At 33.6% G+C, this 14,447-nt stretch overlaps 1 protein-coding gene across 1 annotated transcript in view; it reads left to right on the top strand.

Moving 5' to 3' along the window:
• The window catches only part of TMEM30A (transmembrane protein 30A), a 37,765-nt gene extending 23,589 nt beyond the window's left edge, over nucleotides 1-14,176 (top strand). The window contains 6 exon segments of the mRNA XM_053664110.1: nucleotides 132-239; nucleotides 2,543-2,650; nucleotides 6,447-6,534; nucleotides 8,571-8,714; nucleotides 9,354-9,560; nucleotides 11,711-14,176. Of these exon segments, the coding sequence (XP_053520085.1) occupies nucleotides 132-239; nucleotides 2,543-2,650; nucleotides 6,447-6,534; nucleotides 8,571-8,714; nucleotides 9,354-9,560; nucleotides 11,711-11,904 (849 nt within the window). The 3' untranslated portion in view covers nucleotides 11,905-14,176.
• Nucleotides 14,177-14,447: the final 271 nt, after the last annotated feature.

Raw genomic sequence — 14,447 nt, 5'->3', positions numbered from 1 at the left:
GGCCTTATAAGCTGTTCTTTCTGGTGCTGTGGGTTGTTTCATTGGACTCACTTTTCCTTCTAAAAACAAGTTATTTTAGAGTGTATCCACTTTCTATAGGAAACTGCTTAATTCTATTTTTTCTCTTCCAGATTGATTATACCGGAATAGACCCTTCCAGTCCCTGCAATAAATGTTTGTCTCCAAATGTGACGCCTTGTGTTTGTACCATTAACTTCACGTTGGAACAGTCATTTGAGGTCTGTATTCCTGAGTAACTGTTTAAAAAGCCACGCTTTAACAAATATTGATGTTGTGCTAACTTTTTTAAGTTAATTAATTATTAAATTTAACTTTTTGTGGAGGAGCCATTTAAATTTATTGGAGTTCATACTTTGAGGAAATTATTTTTTTGCTATTGAATTATGCTGTCTGGTAATTAAATACGTGTATTTAAGTAGTTTGTCTTAGTACCATATAAACTGAATTTAAAACATTTTATCTTCTCACTGGAAAATTTTATTGTACAAATTAGTTTTGATCAAGTTTATATTGACATTACTTACTATTTAAAAAATTATCATTCACATTATTTTACTTCTAATGATAAAACAAAAGTTTTACTTAAAAAATAAATGCTAATTTACCCATCATTTAATATTCTTTTCCTGTCAGATATGATCCATTACTATAAATGCACACCCTTAGTGAAACCTAATTGATCTTTTATGTCTTGATAAGCAGTTAGAACCATATCTCTGAGTAAGGTCTGTGCTTTTTTTTTTTGCACTCACAATCAGTCTTGGAAACAGAGTTTTTATGTCTAAAAGGCATAAAGCTTCAGAATAGGAATGACAATACCAGTTTGTGCTCTTCTTTACCTGAAAATTGAGCTTCAGAATTATTGTTTTATTCTTCAGGGAGCAAAACTACTTTAAAATGTGCCAACATTGTAGGTTTTTCTACACTTGAATTTTCTGAAAGTTTGTGATGACTTTTGTAGTCCCTAGTAGATGACTGCCATCTAGTGGTTGTAGATGCTCTGCATCTACACTAAAATAAAGGAAAATAATGCTTTTTCTTAAAAGCAAGAAAATAAATTTGGGAGAAGACTAATTATCTTGCTTTGTTTCAGCAGAAATACCAAATTTAAAATACCATAAAATTCTAGTTTTTTAATGTTATGGGCAAATTATAAAAATGCATTAAATTGTTTTTGTCTTTGTCAGAACAGGCAGAATTAAAGAAATGAAAGAGACTTGTAATGAATGATTTAGAAGCTGCCTTAGTTTCCCCCCATTAAAAATAGTTGTGTCAGAATGTCTTTTCTGCAGAGATGATCATCTTCCGATTCATCTTTTGTGGGCTCTGTCTTCTTTCACAAGCTAAAGCTTTGAATTGCACTAAAACCTTTTCTGAGAATTTCAGCTAAGTTATTTTGTCTCAGAATTCATTAAAAGGTTTGTAAGTTGAATTTACTGTACTTCTTAGTTAAGATGATACTTTTTAAAAGTGTATTCTTTGTTTCTTTGATTTAATTTTGAAACCAAAACTAAAGTCAGTAGATAGTTTTTATGTAAACCTTTTCTTTGTATAGAATGAGAAAGTTTGCAAACATTTGACATTTGAAAATCAAGTTCTTTATAAGTGTTTGTGTATATGAAAATAGCAAATCACATAAAGCATATTTGAAATGTTATTGAATTCCTTGTTTTCCTGAATTTTTTTCCTTTGATTTCTTTTATTTATTTTTAATTTTTTGAATTTATTGGGGTGACACTGATTAATCAAATTATGCAGATTTCAACTGTACAGTTCTATAATACATCATCTGACTATTGTGTTGTGTGTTTACCACCCAAAGTTAGTTCTCCTTCTATCACCATTTAGCTCCTTCTCCCTTAAATTTCTTTTAAATGAGGATAAGATTCTGGATGATACAGATAGCAACCAGAAAGGATACCTTCATGTTTTTGTGACCTCTAAAAATCTTAGTCATTTACTTTGGCTTTGTGGCACTTCTCAATAATTGTAGTATACGTTGGTTTTTGGTTTTTTCCCAAGGTGTCTCCACTGGATACATTAAAATACTCTTCTGGATTATTTATTACAGAATGACTGACTCATTATCTTGGGTACTTTACTAATTACTTATATTGTATAGTGTTCTATGGAGAAATTTATCATGACCCAATTCAAGTTTGGAAAGTTGATACAAGTTGGGTAAAGCCCAATGTGAATTAGAGAAAATTTAAAATTGAAAGTAGATCAGAATAGGAGTATTTTTTGTTTTTTTATTTAAATAGCACGTCTTCAAAGTTTTTAACAGTATTTACAAAGTTTACTCTCAGATTTTTGCAATGTACCTTCTTTAACCTTACTTGCAATTTATATTGTTTTAGATTGCTAAGTACTGGTAGAATTCACCCCAGTACTTGTTTTAAGTTTTTACAAATTCTAGTAAACTAATTAAGTCCAAAACTAAATAGCTTTTATATATGCATGATATAGTTTTACACTTAATATTTTGATGTGAAAATTTTTCCTTTTTCTGTTTCTGTAGGGCAATGTGTTTATGTATTACGGACTATCTAATTTTTATCAAAACCATCGCCGTTACGTGAAATCTCGAGATGATAGTCAACTAAATGGAGATTCTAGTGCTTTAGTTGTAAGTAAAATGATGGGATATGGAAGTGTACTTTCTATGAAATAACGTGGTAATTGTTTACTTAGAAATGTTAATTGTCTTTTCTTTTTTCTTTCTTTCTTTTTTTTTTTTTTAGAGTTTAAAGCAAAAGAGAATTTATTAGAGCAGCAGTGGGACAGAGAGAAGGTTACTCCACAGGCAGAGCAGCCAGAAATGTTAATTTTAGTAATGCTAGGATGAAATTAAAGTGTTACTTGCCATTTATAGTTTGTTTAGTGAGAGTTTTTTGTTAAAAATTTCCCCCCTAGAATTTACAAAAGATTAGTGATTTCTTACAGCCAGAGGACATATTCCTACCTGCTTGTTTCTAGTAATGTCCTTGGGATTTTCGCTTCACTGTTCCGTTTGTAATGGAACTTTGATGACTCTTAGCATCCTGGGTATATATTTTGTTCTGTTTGGGTTTGTTCATTATTATTACACTAAGTAAGAATATATAAATAAGCATTTTTTTAAATTTCTAAGATTGTGTTTTAGAATTGAACATGGATGCTTTTCATTTTTTAACTTGTGAGAAGCCTGAGTAGTGAAGTTCAAAGGGTGGGTTACTGAAAAACTGTCTGAGGAGCTTTTTGAAAATGTAGATTCCAGAAATCTCCTAAGTCTAATAATATGTCAGTGCCTACAGGGGTGCAGCTCTAAAATGTCTTATTTTTAACAAGCTCCCCCCTTCTGGTGCCCAGCCTAGGTTGGGAATCTATGGACTGGAGCATCTTAGTTTCCTGATTGTTGTTCATCTTTCCATAGTAGTGGTTGGTGTGCAAGTATTTTATGTTATATTGCTGCCAATCCAGCAGTCAGAGTACCAGAGCAAACTAGTGTTGCTTAGAAATGGTCAATCTCTTGGAATGTAATTTAAGGTCATATTGTGACAAAATGGTCCTGGTAAGCAGATAGCTGCTCTAGGCTGTCCTTAGTGGTTTTATTGCTGATGTTTAGAATCTTAAGAAATAACAAATCTGTATAAGGACTCTAGTTAGGGCTATAATATTTTCCAGTCCAAGTGGGATTTACTCTGTGGGATCCAGTTTTTACAACACAGATCCAAAGAAGGTGATGTTCAGAGAGAGACACCTAGTTCCTAATCAATTTGTTGATTAGGATCATAGATTGGGTATGTTCAAAGACTCAAAGTGGTAGTTGATTTATAATTCTTTCATTTAGATCCATACTCTCTTCACTGAAGGTGAAAGAAGCTGAGAGTGATTTTTTTAAAATAAACTGCAAGCAAAGCTTTTAGACTCATCTTAAGATTGACGAATTTTTTCTGTAAAGGGCCAGATGATAAGTATTTTCAGCTTTGCAGGTTATACCGTCTCTGTCGCAGGTATGCACCTCTACAATGCATTGTAGATGGAAACAGCCACAGACAACAATTAAGAATGGGTGTATCTGTGTTCCAGTGAAACTTTATTTACAAAAAACTGGTGGTAGGCTGGATCTTGTGTGTAGGCTGTCACTTATCCCTGGACTAGACCAAACCGTATGAATTAAAGACCAGGTGACTCTCAAAATTCTAGAAGATTTTAGGAATGGACAGATCGAAGTCCAAGGTACTTACTCACATTGTATGCTAGACTCTTCACAATCTGATATCAACCTACACTCCGGCCTTACTGTTTTATCCTTCATCTGTAACGTACTTTTTGGCCTGGCCGCACTGGGCCACATATGCAGCTCCCTAACCATGCTTGGGGACTCAAGTTAATCTGCCCATTTTGGCATTTGCGTTTTGCTTAGAATGTTAGTTTTACTCCTTCTGTGGAGGTCCTTTCATCTCAAGGCCTGATGTTTTCTTTAGTGCCCTTTGATGCAAAATAACTTTTTTACATATTGACTTCATTCATATTCTTTCTAGTTACTTCTCACTTTGCTTGACAAGCTGTCTCCCCACATCATCCATTTACCCTATCTAGGCCATTTTCTACCCAGCTGCTATAATGATCTTTAAAAAAGTAAATACCACTACTCTGCTTGTTGTACTGTAAGTACATTTACCTTTTACCTTCTCAGATATACCAAGTTCTTTCTCAGTGGCATGCGTATTCTGTCTGCTTGTAATTCCTCTGCCTGCTCTTCATGTGGCTGTCTTCTACTTTTCTGTAGGTCTGTTTATCTACTACCTCCAGAGACAAACTTTTCCTTATCATAGATTCTAAAGTAGCTACTCCCTGATTAATTACTTGTAAAGCATTAATTACTTCTATGACATTTTATAAATTGCAATTAATAAGTATTTTATTGTAATTTGTAAATATGCATTTGTTTCCTTTTTTATCCTATGTCTTCCCTGCTACACTATAAGCTCACGAGGGCAGGGGCCACGACTTTCTGTGGCCCATTACTGTATACCAAGTGCCTAGCCAGTGCCTAGCACATAGAAGCCATTAATAAATACATGAGGAATGAATATGAGTGCTTGTATCATAGCTTTTATTTCATATTATTGTTGGTCGCATATGAATCTGTTCCCTTTATTATACTGTAAGTCTCTTAAAAGCAGGGATTTAATTATTTTTTGATTTATGTTTCAAACATTTTGCATGGTACATGATAGATATCAGTAACTATTAAATGGTTTTTTAAAGCCAGTTACTTCAAAGTACCTAGCATTGCTTAGTTCAGTATGTGATGCATAGGTAGTAAATAATATTTTTCTTTTTTTAAAAACTTCCTTAATTAAGTATTTAGTGGCTAAAATAATTTGCCCTACAAAGAGTTTATTTACACTTAATAACTTTTTTTGAAGTCACAGTTTTCATCAAATCGTAATAAGCCAGTTATATGTTGCCTATATTCATTGTCTCAGAGTACTAACTTTATAAGTCTAGATGGCTTAGGGATGAAAAAAGCTGAGAAACCAAGTGCTACAGGTTGTTTTGAGACATGGCCAAATGTGGCCTTGGAGTCCCAGGACAACTCATGTATACACCTAATCTGAGGCTTGGTAAAATCTCCTTTTAACTGTGCGGCTGCCATATCTCCTTGAGCTCTTCAGGAGGGCCTAATGCTCCCTGTCTTGCCAGCATTTCTGTTTTCCTTGTACCTGGACGCACGATTTAGAGATTTTTACGTTCCAGACTGACTTTCCCCCTCCCCTCCTCTCCCTTCTCCTCCTCTTCCCTTCCCTTCCCTCCCCTCCCCTCCTCTTTCCTCCTCTTCCCTTCTCAGGGGATTTAACCCAGAAGTACAAAATTTGAGCATATCTAGTTGAACATGTTAATTTTATAAGTGAGGCCCAGATAAATCAAGGGACTGCCCAAAGTCACAATAGTACACCGGTGGCAGTAGAACCTTCTTCAGTCCCTTTACTTTCAGTTAAGATTCCTTCCATTATGTCACAACTTGACTGACAGTAGACTGCTTCTTAATTTTTCTTGGGCAGAAAATTCTTTGTCGTTATGATTTCGGTGTTCATGTGAAAGTCAAAAATGTCAATTTTATATATACCTGTATGACAAAATAGGAAAAAGGAAAAGTTACATTAAAAAGTTAATATTGTGCCCTGGCTGGCGTAGCTCAGTGGATACGGCTGGTGGGATGGAGAATCTTTTCTGTTATTGAATGTTAAGGAATGTATTCAAATAGTTAAATGTGGTGTTATTTATAGTCTGTTTATGATACAGCCTCATTTTGTATGCATTGCAGGTGAGAAGCATGTAGGGATTGAATTTTTTAATCAGTAATTGGAGCTAGCACATAGTTCTCTTGAAGGCCTGAGTAATAATTTCTCTCTTTTTTTCCTTCTAAACATCAGAATCCCAGTAAGGAATGTGAGCCTTATCGAAGAAATGAAGACAAGCCAATTGCTCCTTGTGGAGCTATTGCCAACAGCATGTTTAATGGTATGATATAGATACAAAAATATAGATATAGACATATAAACCAGGAAAATTTATATAATCTTATTACAGATTTAATAGTCTGTAATAGTTTAAATGTGAGTGAAATTGAGAAATTCAGCAACCTTAAATTAGTAATTCAGTGGGGTATTAAAATGCTTTATGACTTTTTTTTGAGAATTCTTATACTTTAAGAATGAATTTTTGTTTCTGGGAAGAAAGAAGCACATTGTGCTAACTTTCCTATTGCAGAGATGATAAAATAAAAGCCAGGTTACCTTTCCCACCAATTTTGAATATGTGTACCATTAAAAAGATGCTACAGTTTATCATTTATAGTAGCACATTAAAAACAATAGAAACAAGTGAAATTAATTTGTTTAAATTTATTGGGGTGACATTGTTTAATAAAATTATATAGGTTTTAAGTATACAATTCTATGATACATCATCTTTATATTACACTGTGTAATATAATTTGCCACCAGAGGTCAAATCTCTTTCTCTCACCATATATTCGGTCCCCTTTACCCTTTACCACCCCCTGACCTCCTTGCCTCTGTTAACACCACACTGTTGTCTGTCTATGAGTTTCTGTTTGTTTGTCTTGTTTGTTCATTGATTATTTTCAGTCTTAAATCCTATGTATGAGTGAAAGCATACGGTTCTTGACTTTTTCTGTCTGAATTATTTCACTTAGCATGATAGTCTCAAGATCCATCCATGTTGTTGCAAATGGCAGTATTTTATCTTTTCTTATGGCTGAATAATAATCCATTGTGTATATATATGTACCACATCTTCTTTATCCAGCCATCTGTTGAGGCACACTTCATTGTTTACATGTTTTGGCCACTGTGAATAATGCAGTGAATATAGCGGTACATATATATCTTTATAGATAAATGTCTTCAAATTTTTAGGGTAGATACCCAGAAAAGGGTTGGTTCCTGGGTCTTCTGGTAACTCCATTCTTAATTTTTTGAGGAACCTCGATACTATTTTCCATAGTGGCTATACCAGTTTACATTTCAACCAGCAGTGAATGAGAGTTCTTTTTTTAAATCAAACTAAAAAGCTGTACAGCAAAAGAAGCCATCAACAAAATGAAAAGGCAACCAACCAAATAGGAGAGGTACTTGCAAACAATGGGAGAAGATATGTGTTCTCACAGGGGGCTGTTATCAAAAATAAATAAGAAACCCATACAACGTAGCAACAAAAAAACCCCAAACAGTTAAAAAATGGGCAGAGGACCTGAACAGACACTTCTTCCCAGAACAAATACAAATGGCCAACATTTATATCAAAAGATGCTCAGTGCTTCTACCTGTCAGGGAAATGCAAATCAAAACTGCAATGAGATACCATCTCACACCTGTTAGAATGACTGTTATTAACAAGACAAGTCATAACAGGTGTTGGAGAGGTTGTGAAATTAGGTTTAATAATATATTTTATTGAACCCAGTATACTCCAAACACTATCATATCAGCATATAAATAATACACATGATATAAAAGTTACTAAATGAGAAATTTTATATTCTGTTTTTTTGTACTGAGTTTTTATACCTGATGTATAGTATACATTTATAAAACATACATTTGGATCAACTGTAATTTGAAAGGCTCTGTAGCTATGTAACCACTGGTTACTATATTGGACAGTACAGATAGAGAAGTGGATGAACCAGAAGCTTTTTAGGAATGCATTTTTTAAAGGAACGGAGGATAGGTAGATTTACTTTGCAAATGGTTTTATTTGGGTTAATGTTAAAACATTTGATCTTCTCGTAAGTTAGCTAGCTATATAGGAAAGTGACCCAGAACTATATTGAGGGGAAAGAAGTTCACCTGGGATTATAAAGTTATAATAGTTAATTCACATAGAAATAATCAAGAGCATAGGTATATCATATGGCTACTCTGTTACTACCTGTTTTGGGAGCAAATACCAGATCCTCATTTCTCATAGAGTAAAGCAGTTATGGATTTTTGAATAAACATTTAGTAATATCTTCCTTTTCTTGTGTTTAGATACATTAGAATTGTTTTTGATTAGCAATGGATCTTACTGGACATCTGTTCCTTTGAAAAACAGAGGTATTGCTTGGTGGACAGATAAAAATGTGAAATTCAGAAATCCCTCTGGAGAAGGGTCCCTAGAAGAACGATTCAAAGGTAAAATAATTATTAATATCTCTTTAAGACAATATAAGCTAGGGCTTTTATTAAAGTACCTAAAATTTCTGTCTTTAGAATCTTAAATTTATGTGTTTTAAAAAACAACTACTTTCTTTAACTTCATAGTAAGGTAGAGTACGTATTCTGTTTTGACATACTGAAATGCTAAAGGAAATGTAAATTTTTAATCTTGAATATCTCTGGTATTTTCTAAAAGCATTGCAGACATAATCTCTTAAAACTGTAGTAAAGTCCTTTTTAAACAAACCCCAATTATTATAAATCCAAATTTCCTTGTGTTTCTTCTATATCTCCGTAATTTCATAGTGTAGTGTTTTATATAACTATAATTTTGCATTAAATCATCTGCCTTTTTGTATGTACCCAATAGCCTATGTTTAGTATTCTCTTGAGATACTAATCAAATATTTGTAATTATGTTAAATTGTTACATGAGGAATGGGTTTCTTTCTAGATTTAAGACTTACTTACAATATGAATGTATTCACACTTTTGAAAATAAGAAAAATAGTCTGTGTATTGCATATCTTTTTTTTATTAGAGTGTGAATTTTCAGTGAAACTCTTAATAGAATTGAATATTTTGTCTCCTGTACTCTCACCCTTCTTTTTTAAGAAACAACAAAGCCAGTAAACTGGGTTAAACCAGTATACATGCTGGATGTTGACAACGATAATAATGGGTTCATAAATGAGGATTTTATTGTTTGGATGCGTACTGCAGCATTGCCTACTTTTCGTAAGTTATATCGTCTCATAGAGCGGAAGAGTGATTTACATCCAACATTACCGGCTGGACAATACTGTTTGAATGTCACCTACAGTATCCTTTTTTGGCTGTGTGCACAGATTCATAGAATTTGAAGGGAGTGCATAACCTTATCTTAGTTATGTGGTATGCTACTTTATGTTTTAGTTTTGATCTCTGCGTTTTTATGAGTGTATGTATGAGAAAGTATCTTTTAATTTATACCTTTCAGAAGTGTCTTGAATTTTTACATACTTGGTACTATGGTTCAAGCAAATTATTTGGTAAAATTATTTAAAATGTGGGTGTTGGGCTTACTAGTAAGGTAGATATTTTTATAAGGGAGGTTGTGACTGAGCTCAATGGAAAGGCCAGTGAATGTTCCTAATAATAAATGTGTTAGTGGTACTGGACTGTTTTAATATATATTTTTACATATTTAAAAAGTAGAAGATATGTTAATTAATAGCAACATAATTGTTTCTAATTATTGCTCAGTTCATAGTACCAAAACATTGTTATCATTAGATGTATTTTGCCACATTAATAATTTATGTGTAATTTTCAGTGCTTATAAATATAATTCATTTCATTCTGACTATATGTGAATATTGTATTAAGTACTTTTCATGCATTATTTTACTTAATTCAAGCTTTATGAGGTAGTTATGATCTCCATGTTATAGACAAGGATATAGGAACATGGAGCATTTAAGTAACTCCCCTGAAATTGATTGCATAGGGAATAAGTAGAAGAGTTGGGGTTCATGGTCAGCCTATTGACTCCAAAGGCCATGATGTTACCATCAGCCACCACCATAGGCTGCATCCTAGCTGGTTTAGACCAATTCATATCAGCCTAAATGCTGTCTTTCCCAAGATGGAAATGTAGGATACTACCTTTCATTCCAAAGTCTATATATTTTTTAATCTCTAGTTCATTGTTTGTGTATCTTATAAATGAAGAGTTTCTCAAATAATTAGCACTTAAATGTTTGCTGATGACCTGAGAGTGACAGATTGAAAGTGACCAAGTTTTTGAAGCTAGATCCACATAGGAGCAATTTTGGACAGTCAGACCCAGTTCAGGTGCAAGAAGAAACACCGTCCTGTGCCTTTAGCCAAAGTAGAGGGCAGTTGTGTAAGAGTATCCAAACCTGAAGTCTAGAGTGTACAGTACAGGAAAGTATGTGGAGCACTCAGGAATTCTTAGTTGACAATTTGTATCCCATTCATTGAGAGAATGGTCAGGAGAATGCAGGGTACATTGAAGATGGACAAGATGGGCCTGTAAAACATCAAGGATTAATCATCAAAATTAGGTATAAAGTGGGAACTAGATATTAGAATTAAAGCAGAAGCCCATTTTTTAGGTTTGTGATGCAGAGAGATACAAGCAGGGGTGATTTGAGACTGTGTCCGTCAGAGCTCTAGGTTAGTTAGAGTTCTTGTAATCATTCCTACCTCAATCAGTGTAAATAGATTCAAGAAACAAGTAGAGCTGAGCTTGCCATTTGGAGTCAGTTGAAGAGTTGCTGAAACCCAGAGAAACAGATGGAGAAGCAAATGCAAAAAAATGCTTTTGAAAGGTTGCAAACCTTTTACATGACTGACTTCTGTCTTTTCTAATGTGCTGCTAAAATCCAAGAACTGTTCTGTGTAGATAGCTCATTCAGTATACTGGTACCTCATTTCTTAAGTCTCATCAACAATCCACCTTTCACTTCCACTGTATATTTTAGCCATCACCTCTGTGTCACACCATGAATTTTATCATTATGTACACCAAATCAGCAAGTTAAAACTTCAGTATGGCACTTTTTACTCTGTGCTCAGAGTCCTCTCATATTCTAATAACTACGCTCTCACCACATGTGCTCTTTGAGCTCACAGAGACCTCTAATCCCTTCATTCTTGCCTTGTCTCTTGGTCTGTCAACCTCCTCTTCTTCCATGGGTTTTGCTGTTCATTTTTTCACATTACATTTCTTTGTGGCTTTTTAACCTTCCTGTGTAATAAAGAGTACAAGTACCTAAGTACTATATTGGCTTTTACTGCTAACATTTAATTTGCTGATCCAGTTCTTCAAGATAATAATTACATAATTATTTTATGATTCAGAACATATGAATAAGGTGCCTCTGTATTATAGAATTATTGATGGAAAGCTGTCTTTTAAAGATTAAGTAACTGCACATGGAAAAATTTTCCTATTCACTCTTCAGATTACCCTGTACATTCTTTTGATGGACGAAAACGGATGATCTTAAGTACTATTTCATGGATGGGAGGAAAAAATCCATTTTTGGGGATTTCTTACATCGCTGTCGGATCCATCTCCTTTCTTCTGGGAGTTGTGCTGCTAGTAATTAATCATAAATATAGAAACAGTAGTAATACTGCTGACATTACCATTTAATTTTATATTCTGAAAACAAATATACCGCATGTGCATCAAGGCCAGTTTTATTCAACCTAGCTTTTGAATGCTGATGTCTGGTTAGTATGTCATTTTTGAAGTTCTCACATAACTTCTTATTTAAAAAAAACAGCTTTTGTCATTTGCTTCTTCCTTACAGACGACCTATGAGAACATTTGACGGGTATAAAACAGATTAGCTATATTGATTGATCATGTCAGCCCTATAACTGCTGAAATGGCCTTCTAATGTTTGTTTTTGTTGGGACAGGCCATGTGATGCATAGAGGCTCTATCATGTGAAATGTGTGTACTGCTTAAATGTTTATGCTGTGTTGATAATATTATATTGACATGTGCTGTATATGTATATATGTGTGCCTATTGTGTGAAGATGTATGCGTATAATGACTTGCTCATGTTTCAGGATTCAGAGTTACAAAACAATGAAGAAAGACCAAATCTAAATAAAGCACTTCATTATTTTCATGTGTCGTGTGTAAAAGCTTAAAGTACCATCTTTGGTGAGGTGGTTCATGTATTTAATTTATCCAGTATAGTTCTCTATCAAGCTTAGTTTTGATTTCACCTTTGAAATCTTACCTACCTTGTCTAGCATAGTAATTAATGCTCATGTCTGACTAGGTCTCAGGTAGGAGAATTTAAAATTCCTCTTTCCATTGGGTTAAGATGTTACAGTCAGGAAACCCATCTTACTTGATATGTTTTTACATGTCATCATGGAAATACCTCAACCTGTTTTTATTTTGCAGGTAAGTGTTTTGACTTAAGTACTAATATTACATTGCAGGAATTTTTGAAAAATGGTAACCTTCATTTCCTCTATATTTCATTCGATTTTTGCATATAGGTCAAATCTTGATGTGTATGCATATTCTTTTTAGTTAATGCACCAATTGTTTTGGTTGATTTACCTAAGACATATTTTAAAAAGAGGTTCTTTAAATTTCCTAATTAAATTCTGGAGATTTTTGATTATGTACATGATAAATTATATATGGTTGAAGCTGTTTTGTTTTCTATTAACTGGAATTATTTTAATATTCCTTACTGAATAAATGCTGTAATTTGTTTTCTATGGAACTTGCTCCTGAATGTAAATTTGTTTTTCCACAGGCATGAAAATGTGTATCTTGAGAGCTTAATTGCATTGAAATTGCTATTTTTTTTTAACTCATGTTTGTATAGAATGCCTGCTTATTTAGAGTTTTAATGGTTACCTTCTGTTATATTTTAAATCTAACGGTCTGGGTAATGTATCAATTTTGATGAATATGTTTTTTAAAAAAGACAAAAAATAATATAATGTTTAATAGTAGAAATGTGCCACACTTAAGTTTTGTATAATGTGACTTTTAACTGGTAGACTATTACTGGCATGAGGTATTCAATGTATGATTACCCTGAAATTTCTGAGTGTATATGGTATTCTTTGTCTAAGAATATTCTGTTTTTGTCAGTCCTTCAGAATACCATTATTCTGATAATTGGCCCTCTTACACAAGGCAGTCTATCTTCTAGTATATGCCACTGGGGAGAGGGGATTCTGCCAGTCTTTCTAGATTGTGCTATTTAAGGAGGACTACCGTCCTGCATCCCTTTTTTTCTAATTGGGGGAGGGGACCAAAGGTGCTGTTGAAGAAAAGTTGAAGAGCCCTTCCAACACTTTCCCATCTGTGGCGAAGGTGGAATCTTAAAATATATTTGGAGTTTTAGCTATTGTATAAGCACATTGATGGCTTCAGTTTCTCCCTGTGTCCTGCCATTTGAATTCTAAGGGATTCCTGTTGGTAAATATGAAGAATGTGGAACATTCATATGGCCTCTGTGAAGCATGAGGGGAGAGGAAACATTTATTTTTTACGGGCTTTATGCTGATCTTTAGGAAACATTAATGTGATATTGTCATATTCAACTTTCAAAGAATTCCTGCATTGTAAGACAAATGGGTTAAATAGAAGGCACTGAAGAATGCATTAATTTGCAGGAAGTATTTTGATATATGAAGTTTCTCAATTGAAGGAATTATTTAATAAGTACAGGCTAAGAAACTTCTTTTAAATAATAAGGCAGTTAAAAATAAATTGGTAAAAATAACCGTGTACTATCAAATAGAGAATTATTCAACCAAGAGGAGAGTCAAGTGAATATTATTTGCTTATTGGTCAGTAAGATTATTTGTAACCTTGATTATATTAAAAGATAACTTTCTTTTCATATGTTCTATATTAATAAAAATGAACAAAATTAATTTTTCTGTTTGAGTGTCTTCGTAAAGTAGCGATGCCCTGGGGTTGTTGCTGATGTTCTGAATTTCAGCTCAGGGTCAGTGAGTCCAAGTTTTAACATTTCTATACCTAGGTTTGATTGCCATATACATGTATATATAGTATATTAATCACTCCGACAACATGAACTGTGGTATTTATCTATATTACTGACTAGCATCTGGTCTTACCAGGAAGTGTTCAGATTGTCACCTGAGTTAAAGGCAGATGGCCTAAATTTCATCTTAGATCACA

The sequence above is a fragment of the Artibeus jamaicensis genome, unplaced genomic scaffold, assembly GCF_021234435.1.
Source record: "Artibeus jamaicensis isolate MK-2021 breed Jamaican fruit bat unplaced genomic scaffold, CSHL_Jam_final contig_1127, whole genome shotgun sequence".
Taxonomy (NCBI): Eukaryota; Metazoa; Chordata; class Mammalia; order Chiroptera; family Phyllostomidae; genus Artibeus; species Artibeus jamaicensis.
The sequence above is the reverse complement of the archived record's forward strand: the minus strand, read 5'-3'. Positions and strand labels throughout refer to the sequence as shown.